The 12,239-nt window shown below is 46.5% G+C and overlaps 1 protein-coding gene across 16 annotated transcripts in view; it reads left to right on the top strand.

Moving 5' to 3' along the window:
* Positions 1–12,239, top strand: part of TMEM150C (transmembrane protein 150C) — a 60,497-nt gene that overhangs the window by 27,079 nt on the left and 21,179 nt on the right. For 8 of the 16 annotated variants that reach the window (XR_014501867.1, XR_014501869.1, XR_014501870.1 and 5 more), the window contains one exon: positions 4,211–4,274. The exons of 4 other annotated variants lie outside the window; for them this stretch is intronic. Coding sequence is in view for 7 of the 12 variants with exons in the window: in XM_083398750.1 (XP_083254876.1) it covers positions 4,249–4,274 (26 nt within the window). In the remaining 5 variants the exon portion in view is untranslated. Of the gene's footprint in view, positions 1–4,207; positions 4,275–10,471; positions 10,493–12,239 lie in introns of those variants that run through there. 4 more of the 16 variants (XM_083398749.1, XM_083398748.1, XM_083398737.1 and 1 more) reach the window with 2 other exon arrangements.

The following is a 12,239-nucleotide window of genomic DNA, read 5'->3' as shown; positions in this document are numbered from 1 at the left end:
GCTCGGTCCCTGCTCCTGCCAACCTAGCAGTTCGAAAGCACGTCAAAATGCAAGTAGATAAATAGGTACCACTCCGGTGGGAAGGTAAATGGTGTTTCCGTGTGCTGCTCTGGTTCACCAGAAGCGGCTTAGTCATGCTGGCCACATGACCCGGAAGCTGTATGCCGGCTCCCTCGGCCAATAAAGCGAGATGAGCGCTGCAACCCCAGAGTTGGCCATGACTGGACCTAATGGTCAGCGGTCCCTTTACCTTTAAGACAGATTCTTGGTCCATCTAACTCAGTATTGTCAACACGGCCTGGTAGCAGCTCTCTAGGGTTTCAGCCAGGGTTTGTTTCCCAGCCATAGCAGGGATATGCTGGGGATTGATCCTGCATGCAAAGCAGATGCCATACTGCTGAGCCCTTCCCCGTGCCTTACTATCTGCAAAGGTTACAGCTGGCTCCAGAGGCTAACAGGTTCGCACATTTTTTAGGGGACCCAGATTTGACACCACCCTAACAGAACTGAAACAACCAGAGGAAATTCTCAATTTTCTTGGAACACTTTGCCTGCTGGTTAATCTGTGTAATGGAATGTTGGGAACTACATTGATATTTGCTGTTCTTGGCATCTGTCTGGCTCGAGAGTGCGCCTCCGGGGGGTGAAGTCAAACCGCTGGAGAGTTCACAGCGGCTGCTGTGGCTGCAGAAACCGGTAGCTCGTGACTGCCACCACCTCCTGTGTTGTTTTTGTTGCATTAGCAGCAAAGTGACCTCCCTGGAGCGCAAGCCTGGGCAGTGTGTATGGAGGTCCTGGGCTGCCCAGATGACAAGACCCTCCTCTCGGCTTCACCGATGTGGTCCAACGCATTTGGCACCAGCTTGGCTGCAGGAGTTGCCAGAAGGAGGCGTACAAGACGCCATCCAACTGTCTTAGTGACTCCTCTCCAGATCTGTGTAGGGTTTACGCCTTAGCTTTTTCTTCTCCCAAAGATGTCCTGCAAGGAAGCAGAGGTTTAGGACCAGAGTTTTCCTTCTTCTAAACGGGCTACCTTCCCGGGTTGATGAGCCCCATCTGCCCCGCACTTGCCTCTACAGCAGCCTTTCTCAACCTGTGGGTCCCCAGATCTTGTTGAACTACAACTCCCATCACCCCTAGCTAGCAAGGCCAGAGCTCGGGGATGATGGGAGTTGTAGTCCAACAACATCTGGGGACCCACTGGTTGAGAACTGGTGCTCTATAGCATGTGCAGAAACAGCCTTCTTGACCATTGGACCCACTATTGGTCTCGTCCACTCAATCTGCCGTTGCCTGTCTTCTATACAGGACAAGTCCCTAACTCACCAAGGCTTTGAGACCCATCAGCTACCCTCACCTGGATTAATCTGGCTAGCTGAAGCTGTTTCCTGGGGTGAGAACTGAGAGCAGGGTAGGCACCAAAGGGTAGGACCAACTCCCCTAGAAGGAGTACGACGTGTCCCCACCAAAGGTACTATCCCTCCCCTAGCAGCCCATGTACCCCATATACTGTATACCGTATTTTTCCATGTATGAGACTAGGTTGGTTTTTTTTAACCAAAAAATAAGGTTTAATATTGGGGCTCGTCTTATATACGGGTAGTGCTGAGGGGTGTTTTCTTAATTTGGAGTCCCCCAAAATAGGGGGCGTCTTATACATGGGGGTGTCTTATACACGGAAAAATACAGTATATTGGCACTTTAAGAATAGGAGAGCTGGTTCTTGCCCCAGGGGCCTTACAATGTAGAAAAGCAGCAGAAGGGAGACAACAGAGGAGGAGTGGGCGCAGGAGAAATTGGGAGAAAATGTGATTACTGTAGTTAACATGTGCTTGAGCCTCCTTACAATAGGATATGGGAACAGGGTGGGTGTTGTGCTGAAAGCTTTACATTAAAGCAGAGGGAGCAGTTCTTTCCTTTTGTCATGTGGCTAACAGTCCACTTATGTCATGAATGAATGACTTTTGACGCACACAAGAATCCCCCCCTCCTTTCCACACCTATTTCTTACCTGAATATGACTATTTTTCTTTTCAATAGGAATACGTGGAATAAACATTGTGCCATGTATTGGCTGCCCTCTTATCCTCCGTTGCAATGTTTTCTTTTGAAATCTGTAAGATAACAGTTTCCTGTTCAGTTATGTTACTTTGAATGCATACTTTATGCATCCTTTATGTATTTGAATGCATACCGTATTTTTCGCCCTATAGGACGCACTTTTCCCCCTCCAAAAATGAAGGGGAAATGTGTGTGCGTCCTATGGGGCGAATGCAGGCTTTCGCTGAAGCCTGGAGAGCGAGAGGGGTCGGTGCGCACCAACTCCATTCGCTCTCCAGGCTTCAGGAAGCTATCCGCTAGCCGTGGGAGACGCAGCTCTCCCATGGCTAGCGGAGAGCTTGCCGGCACCCAGAAGCTTGGGCCCGCTGAGCTCAGCACGCCCCAAGCTTCAGGCTTCGCACAGCGCTCCGCTAGCCGTGGGAGAGCTTGCCGGCACCCAGAAGCCTCGGCCCGCTGAGCTCAGCACGCCCCAAGCTTCGGGTTTCGCGCAGTCCTCCGCTAGCCATGGCTTGCGGATAGCAGCCTGTTCTGGGGGCTGGGGTCGGGGGAAGCTCGGGCTTCCCCTGCCCCAGCCCCGCACCTGTTATTTTCCCCCCCTTTATTTCCCCCCCAAAAAACGAGGTGTGTCCTATGGGCCGGTGCGTCCTATGGGGCGAAAAATACGGTACTTTATGCATTTGAATGCGATTTGACTTTCTTAACTAATGTTTTTGTTCTGGGTTGTTTTATTTGATGTTTTAATATGTGATGTAAACTGCTTCGAGATTATTTTCCCTTAAAGATATAAAGAGGTATCCTGTTGTTGATGTTGATGATGATGATAATAATGTTATGCAGCTGAACACCCTAGCCTAGGGTTTCATGAACTGTGGCCCTCCAAATATTGTCCAGCTCCAACTCCCAAACTCCCGTATGCCCCAGCCAGCAGGATCAATGGTTAGGTACGATGGGAGGTAGAATCCAACACCATCTAAATGCCCGCAGGTATCCCATCCCAACCCTAGCCCCACTCCACATCGAGGCCATTCCCCCCAAAATTGCCCTCCAGCCAGTTACATATATTTAGGACTTCATCACCTGCCTGTAAATTGTAGATTTGGAAACGCTTGCTATTAAAGAAATAGCTTAGCTTCCCAAATGGAATCCTATGAATCAGTTGCCTTTTTAGTATATCCCACCTCATCCAAATGGATCAGGCTGGGTTGTATTCTGAAACAATATGAAAAAGCTTCCTTGTCCCTCAAGGTCACGGACGGAACAGCTTTTACGGAGGCTTCACACATGCAAGATAATCGGCTTATGACTTCGATATCCAGTGTTGACTTGCTATGTGTGAACGAGACCTCGCAGACACAACAGCCCACAGGAAACTTTAATTAGCCCCTCAATCACAATGATTTTCAACTGGAGTATGTTCATGCATGTGGCTTCCAGTCTCCAGGGACTGGTTCATGCCTGTATATAATCAATCTTTGTACAGTTGGAGACTAGCAACAGAATGTGTGAACACCATTGAAAAAATGTGATGTGTGGGCTGAGATGAAATTTGCATCTCTGATGTTATATATATATATATATATATATATATATATATATATATATATATAACACAGCCGATTCACACATGGAAGTCCTGGATGCTGCAGTTGGTGCCGTGGGGCTAGAATTTTCCCATTGCTTGTTCCCCTGGGAAGATGTTTCCATATCTAAAGATACAGTGGTACCTCGGGTTAAGTACTTAATTTGTTCCGGAGGTCCGTACTTAACCTGAAACTGTTCTTAACCTGAAGCACCACTTTAGCTAATGGGGCCTCCGGCTGCTGCCACGCCGCCAGAGCACAATTTCTGTTCTCATCCTGAAGCAAAGTTCTTAACCCAAGGTACTATTTATGGGTTAGCGGAGTCTGTAACCTGAAGCGTATGTAACCCGAGGTACCACTGTATACAATTTTCAGCAAATGCTGAAGACACACTTCTTTAGCCAGGTCTTTCGACACCTGATATGTGTGTTTTCAGGACCTACACAATTCCTGCGACGGCTGTTTGTTTAAACTGTTTTAAATACTGAATTTTAGATGGTTGTAAAGCAAACGTGATGATGATGATGCTAAGGTATTATATCCAATATATGTTGTCCTCTGTCAAGCAGGTGGGGACTAAAGCGTGACCCTCCATCGAACACCATATATGCTTCAGTACTTGGATGCTTCAAGGTAAGTTTATGTTGAACTTCCTGGAACTTGTTGATGAAAGGGTGGAGACCTGTTGCCCTCCAGTCTTTTGGACTACAACTCCCATCCTCCCTCTCAATTGTCCACGCTGGCGAAGGATTATGGGAGTTGGTATCCAACAATGTTTGAAAGACCACAGGTTCTCCAACCCTGTGCGTGAATGGCTACGGTCCAAATGCATACACAAGACTTATCCATTGATATATCACAGGGAACCTTCTTTCCTTTTGAGGGCTTCATTTTCTGAGGGTTAATCTCTCAGGGTCCGGAACCAAATTGGGCAGGATTAGAGCCCAAAGTTGTCATAACTAGAAGGTGAATTTTGTGAAGTAGGCAGAGCTTTTGGACGAAGCTGGTGACCTTAAGAGAATCTAATGATGAGTGTTTTATGGAAGAATGGATGTCTTTTTCGTGTTAATTAAAGAAATATTATAGCATGATGAACTCGCGAGCGGGATTTCAGCAATGAGCAACAGAAGTAACAGAATTTCTGAATGTCGCTGCTTTTCTTTTTTTTTAAAAAAAATAATAATATTGTTTTATTTTTTAAAAAAAATTAAAAATATTTTTTAAAAATTATTGATATTTCAAAATAAAGTGAAATAACAACCCCCCGAACCAACATTACTTTCCCCCCACTCCTATCCTCCAAATACAGGTTCCTTATGGGGTGTTGTATTTTTTTTATTGCTTTTATGTGATCCTGTAAATATATATCTATATATTAAGTGGTTTGAAAACTTTCATAGGCAAATAAATTAAATTGGCAGAGGGTTGCAGGTCCCATTTCCCTGATGTATGTGATTGATGAAGTGGAGCTTCGGTTTTGAGTTGCTAATGTTTACTGTCCTGCACTGCTATCTGCAGGCTCAGTCTACAGGCACCAATCCAACTAAAGTTAACCCTGAACAAGACACGTTTAAACCTATGCAACATGCTTGTTGTGACTCTGTTTTTAGTCCTACTTCTTTCAAGGGGGCTTGTTTAAATGAGCTGGGCTCAAAGGGCTTTTACTTTCATTGTACTATGTATCTTTTTTTAAAGCTTTAAAGGTAAAGGGACCCCTGACCGTTAGGTCCAGTCGCAGACGACTCTGGGGTTGTGGTGCTCATCTTGCTTTATTGGCCGAGGGAACCTGCATACAGCTTCCGGGTCATGTGGCCAGCACGACTAAGCTGCTTCTGGCGAACCAGAGCAGCGCACGGAAACACCGTTTACCTTCCCACCAGAGTGGTACCTATTTATCTACTTGCACTTTGACGTGCTTTCGAACTGCTAGGTTGGCAGGAGCAGGGACCGAGCAACGGGAGCTCCCCCCATCGCGGGGATTCGAACCGCCGACCTTCTGATTGGCAAGTCCTAGGCTCTGTGGTTTAACCCACAGCGCCACCCGCGTGCCCCTTTTTTAAAGCTTTACCACACTGCAATAGGTTCTGAAATAGGCATATTTTACAGTCGGAATAAAGCATTGATGCTAATGCCATCAAGGTGATGCTCCGCCAGATTTGCAGAATTCAAAGTGTGGGGGTTTTTTATCAGCAAAGCATTTGGGCTCTTTTAATGGAGAGATGAAGACCTCCTGGCCATAGCCATGAACAGAGTAGATATCAGCAACATCTTCCACCCACCTTTTGGGGCTGGTTGGGGGGCAGAAATAAGTGTCATGGCACCAACCTATAGACTGGATTATCAGAGGCTTCAGTTGGATGGATATGAAAATGTGTCAGGATCAAAACCCTCCCTCTCTTTTGCAGCCAGATGGACAGGGTATAATTAATAAATTATAATAATAATTATAATTGACCATCATTGCCATTGATCTGAGTAAGTGATGCTCAGATGCCAGTGACCTTGTAGCTTGTGTATCTTGCATTGCTATTCTTGGTGATGTCCACGCAGGAATGGGATTCTGTGCCATGTTGGTTCTCCAAAGACTCAGCTACATTGGCCACGAAAAAGCGCTTTACATGCATTGTATATGCATTATAGCACTGTGGCACCAGATGGCGCTGTGGAGTTCCGTTTTTGCCAACCCGATTTCTCATACAACGTTTCCAACACGTTTCACTGAAACGCTTCTTTGACGTGTCTAGAGATCCAGCCCAAGTAACAGTGCAATAAAATAAAATAAGGCTCCCTTACAAAGCAATTGTCTCTGTGTAAATGGGTGTCAGGAATGAGCCAGCTCCAAGCAAAGGTTTGCAGCCAACTGCAGAAAGCAGCCAGGAACAGAGAGGCTTAGATGTTAGTCAGGCAGGGGAGAGCCGGCAGCTGCAGACTTCCTCACCTTGATGGGCTGGCTGATAAGGCAGTAGCTGAGAGCAGGCTAGAACACAGCCAAAGCTCTCAGGAAGCACAAATAGGCACAAATAGACTCAGCCTCTCAGACCCGGAAGAGGTTGGAGCTGATCCACTAAGTCTGAAGAGTCAGCAAATGGGAGGGCTGCTAGATAGGAAGCAAAATGAGAGCCGTAAGTGCAATATCCTCTGTCATGGCCGGAAGGAGTCTTCAGAAGGGTCATCTTGAGTAATGATGCTGGAGGCTTTGCAGAGGCAGTGAAATATCACTTCCCAGCAGAATCTAATATCAAAACACTTACTTATTCAGGACAATTTCTGTCACACCACCATTTAATCTGCTTTTGGGGCGAGGGCTCTTTCCTAGAACGTATGAAAGAAGAAGTAAAAGTGCTCCTGAGCAGGCGCAGAATGCATTTCCCTACACCAATGAATAACAGATACATCAGGGATTCGGGCATCTAGATGAGAAGTTGGAATTTCCAGGCAAATTTTAGCTAGCATTTCCCTTTCAAAGCTTTATACGATAATGGATAAATTCTTCAAAGGAAGGGTTAGAGAAGCCATGAGGTTGCGTAAGTGCTGCACTTCTTTGAACTTCTGGATTTTGCCTGATCAAAAAAGAGCATCCAGCCATAGCCCCCAGGCCCTTTAAATTGCAGTCTGCAAAAGAGTAGTCTATTGTCATGGTTACGTGGTCAAGAGGCTGACTTTGGTCATGCAAGACTCCTTGTCAGGTCTTGGCTTGGACACTGAGCGAGACAGAAGAGTGGGCACCAGGAAGAAGGGGGGTTGGAGACTGACTTTGGGATCAGAGATCTGGGGGAGCCTGTTACAGCCAGGAGACGAGAGTCAGAGGCAGGTGAAGCTGTCGGAGAGTGCAGGAGGAGAGGTCAGACGGGCGCAGAGTCAAGGGCTTCCTAACCTCTTCCTCCTTCTGCCCCCAGCTCTCCTGCTCCACTGCCTCCCAGGACCAGGCGAGAGGGAGAGGCTGAAATTGATTACATGCAGGGGGAGTCTTTGCCTGCTTGCGTGCAGCTTGGGTGGAAGAGATACAGAAGCTGAGGTCGGCAGAGTGGGACCTCTCTCTTGTGTCAACTGCCTCATTGGGTTCACGCCTAGGAGCAGCTGAGAGACGTAGGACCGATAGACGTGCCTTTTCCTAACTTGGAAGTGTGCTTTCCATTTCTGCCTAGTATGCACCGGTAGCCCTTAGGATGCAGTGGGCAAGGGATGGAGGTGAAATCCAGCCCAGCTTGTATTGAGTCTGGAAGCCAGATTCTTGGCTGGGTAGAGTAATCTCTGCATAAGTCCAGTCCGTCCCAATCTGGTGTAGTTCAGAAAAGGGTTTCAAGGCACAGAATGGCACAGAATCACAGAATTGTAGAGTTGGAAAGGAATATTAGAGGCATCTAATCCAGCCTCGGTCCAGTATACCTGAAGGAGCGCCTCCACCCCCATCGTTCTGCCTGGACATTGACGTCCAGCGCCAAGGGCCTTCTAGCAGTTCCCTCGCTGCGAGAAGCCAAGTTACAGGGAACCAAGCAGAGGGCCTTCTTGGTAGTGGCACCCGCCCTGTGGAACGCCCTCCCACCAGATGTCAAAGAGAACAACAGCTACCAGACTTTTAGAAGACATTTGAAGGCAGCCCTGTTTAGGGAAGCTTTTAATGTTTCATAGGTTATTGTATTTTAATATTCTGTTGGAAGCCGCCCAGAGTGGGTGGGGTATATAAAAAAAATCCCTCTGTAGTGCAAGTATCCCCACTGCAGTGGACCCATTAGGAGAAATGGGGCACTGCCCCACCAACCTTACTTTGCTCTCAGCCTGCCCCCTTCATTTGCTTTCCTTTCTGGTTAAAACTGGTTCAGGGTGTGGCACGGCACAGCATCCGTTTCCCCCTTGGATTCAGTTTGCCTTTGCAGAAGAGGGAGGAGGATGGGGACAAAACCAGATTTGGTTAGCTTTGCCTGGTATTATCTCTGGCGCCATCTACTGGTGGGCTCCCTGCCTTCTGCCCTACCATACTCAATGGGCACCAGCTACCCCTGTGAAGAACTTAGTGCAGTCTAGAGATATGCCCACACCTGATCTCAACAAGAGCATTTGGGAACCTTTCCTGCCTTCTGCAATCTGCTCCAGAGTTTCATCAGAGCAGAATAAACCTGTTCTAGGATCTGCTCCTCACTTTCAAGAGCAAAGCAGCCAGAGCCCGGACATACCCCAAATGCGTCATTGTGGCCCACATTCATCCAGCCAGCCAATGGCCTGCAAATTGCTCAGCCCTCTGCACGACTGCTATTGCTTCGGAGCACTTCAGCGGTTAATACTACCCGCGTGGGCTCGTTTGTCAAATGGAATATTTTGGAATATTTACAATTAAGATGAAAGCTTGATCTGTGGCTTGGAGCTGCCAAGTGAGCTGTGCCATCGACGCTAATCCATAGTAATCCCGCGTAATAGCTGGCTGTTGCCTTGGCCTGATTCTCTTGACAGCTGATCTGACATGAGACATAGGCGAGCAGGTCTGGCGGACCTGAAGGATTTCTTTCCGTCGCAAAACCACTTTGCACGGCCTTGTTTCTCTGCAGCAGTGGGTGTGCCTTGCCTACAGTGCTCCTCGCTGGCTGCTCGCCTGGTTGCTGCTAAGTATCAGGGCTGCAGCATAACCATGCTGTGTGTGAAAATAAGCAAGCGTTTTTAAAATGGGTTCTGAGGGGACGCGGTAGGGGATCACCATGTCCCCCTGTCGTAGGCAAACCAGCCTCTTCACTTGTGCTAATGTGTTATAGGGCTACTTTCTGTGTGCAATCAAATCATAGAATTATAGAACTGTAGAGCTGGAAGGGACCCAAGGGTTATCTAGTCTAATAATAATAATAATAATAATAATAATAATAATAATAATAATAATTTATTTGTACCCCAGCCACTCTGGGCGGCTTCCAACAAACATTACAAATACATTAAAATGTCACACATTAAAAACTTCCCTCAACAAGGCTGCCTTCAGATGTCTTCTAAATGTCAGGTAGTTGTTTATCTCTTTGACATCTGATGGGAGGGCGTTCGACAGGGCAGGCGCCACTACCGAGAAGGCCCTCTGCCTGGTTCCATGTAGCTTTGCTTCTCACAATGAGGGAACCGCCAGAAGGCCCTCGGTGCAGGACCTCAGCGTCCGGGCCGAACAATGTGGGTGGAAACGCTCCTTCAGGTATACTGGGCCGAGGCCGTTTAGGGCTTTAAAGGTCAACACCAACACTTTGAATTGTGCTCGGAAACGTAGTCCAACCCCCTGCAATGCAGGAATCTCAACTAAGGCATCCATGACAGATAGCCATCCAACCTCTGCTTAAAAACCCCCAAGGAAGGAGATTCCAGGACCTCTCGTGGGAGTCCGTTCCACTATCAAACTGCTCTTTCTGTCAAAAAGTTCTTCCTGAGGTTTAGTTGGAATCTCTTTTATTGTGACTTGAAGCCTTGGGTTCGGGTCCTAGCCTCTGGAGCAGGAGAAAAAACAAGGGTAGGGCCACTAATGTTACATTTTGCAGAGATTTACCTTGACATCCATGGGCTGCTGTCCACTGAAATTTGATTTAAGAGAAGCATTCTGTTGTAGTCGATAGAATATGTTGCTGTATGTGTCTCCCCCTGGCAGTTTCTCTGGTTTGCAAACGAGCCCAAATGCTCAGAAAGATGGGTGACAGGTTTGAAATGATGGGTGACAGCCCTTTCTCATTGTTCCACAGCCGTGCCTTGAGACAATCCAATCTTTACCTACTGAATTGACGCTTAGTTGTACATCATCTCTCTTTGAATTTTCAGCGGGGGCAGGATCAGATTTTTGCAAGGCATGGCTGCCGAACAACAAAGAAAGCTCTCAAACCCTATGGAATTAATTGGTACACAATACAATCGAAATACGGGTCAAGCAAAATTGTGGATGAGCCCTTGGTTTGGGATTTGATACTAAAACTGCTTTCTAGGTCTTTGATGTTGATTCCAAGCAATATTTTTGTGCCCTCTGCTGCTCATTGGTTGTAAGTGCACAAGCTATAGAGTTAAACATGCGCGTTTTAGACCAGTCCTAGTGTGTTTCCATGGAAAGTAGGTCCCTTTCACTAATTGCCGCACAATATATCTTTGTGTGTATGCAATAATAACGATCTTTGCTCATGATGATACTAGGATGGTGACGCTCTCAACACTGTTTGCACCTCCAGAAATTTGGGCCTGTCACACTGCTTCCTATCCCATAATGTCCTCTCAAATCATTCAGTGTCTTGTACCACAAATGGTTTATACCACCCCCACCCCCCCGCTTTTGTTGTGTTATAGATCTGCTGGACAGTAATTGTTGAATAGTGGGTAGACATAGCAGACGACACAGCTATTCTTCCAAAGCAGCTCTTTATTTGTAAGCTGGACAGAACTGAACCACAAACAGCTCACCCGCCTGCTTTTGTAGGCAGCCGGCTGTCGACAATGTAGCAACAACAACCCAGGGTTTCCCACCTAAAATAACTGACGTGGACCTGAGTGAAAACTACATACACAATACTCCTGGTGGCCAGGGCGAGAACTTCAGTACATAACACCAATAGTGTGGCAGTATTGGGAAAGCATAACAGAACAAACTAAAGCAGAATGAATCCCCGCAGGAGTGCCAGCTTGGCCCTTCGACCATGGGTGCCTGGGGCTATGGGTGCCATGCAGTGTGCGTGGCCCTGGCACTGAAATTTGTGGGTGCCCAGCCCCTTCATGGGGAATTTTCTGTGTACTTGGGCACCCAGGGCCCTGGGAAGTTGGCACCCATGAATCTACCACCAGTACACTAATATTGTGTCAATAACATTTTTTTTGCAGAATAGACCCATAACAAAACACCATTCTGGAAGAACCCTAAGTTGGATTTACTTCCAAGTAAAAACGCACAGAATTTTTGTTCTATTATGGGTTTATCCACCAGTGTCCTCCACCTCAATTAGATTTCCCAGCTTTTCGCTGCTGAGAAATAGACCTGGCTCCAATTCACAGGTGTGTTATCTGTGTAAAATTGCACAGAAATAATTTAAAGTGATTGTCAAGTACATGCACTTAGATTTGATTTGATTTTATTTATTTATTTGTTTGTTTGTTTGTTATTACCTGACATTTTCGGAAGGTAAAATTAAAATTCTGTACCACTTCAGACTGCTGGTTGGGGTTAGCACCTCCATTAAAAGACAGCAGCAAAAATCCCTGCACGCAGAAAGCTAGATTTCAGGGACTGGGGTTTTAGTCTAGCCTCCTCCCTGACATACTAGATTTCTGTGCACAGGGAATTGTTTTTGTGGACAAGGAGTCAGTTGTGTCCTTCCCTCCCTTCCCTGTAGTCTAAAGAAACATAATCCAGACACAGCTTAACTACCTTATTCATTCATTTAATTTGTTGTTTTATTTATTAAATTGGTATACCGCGCTTCTTCCAAACACAACATAAAAGTACAAAATGAAAACACGAAATAGATAATAAAACGAAAGCAAAACAAATCAGTAACTCCCGGATGCACATTTAAAAGGCCATGGGTTGTTGAATTAATATTTTTTGACTGGCACCTGAAGATATGCAATGAAGGTGCCAGGTGAGCCTCCATAGGGAGAGCATTC

Source organism: Podarcis tiliguerta, assembly GCF_965153285.1.
Source record: "Podarcis tiliguerta genome assembly, chromosome: 9".
Classification (NCBI taxonomy): domain Eukaryota; kingdom Metazoa; phylum Chordata; class Lepidosauria; order Squamata; family Lacertidae; genus Podarcis; species Podarcis tiliguerta.
This window is presented reverse-complemented; position numbering and strand designations above follow the sequence as displayed.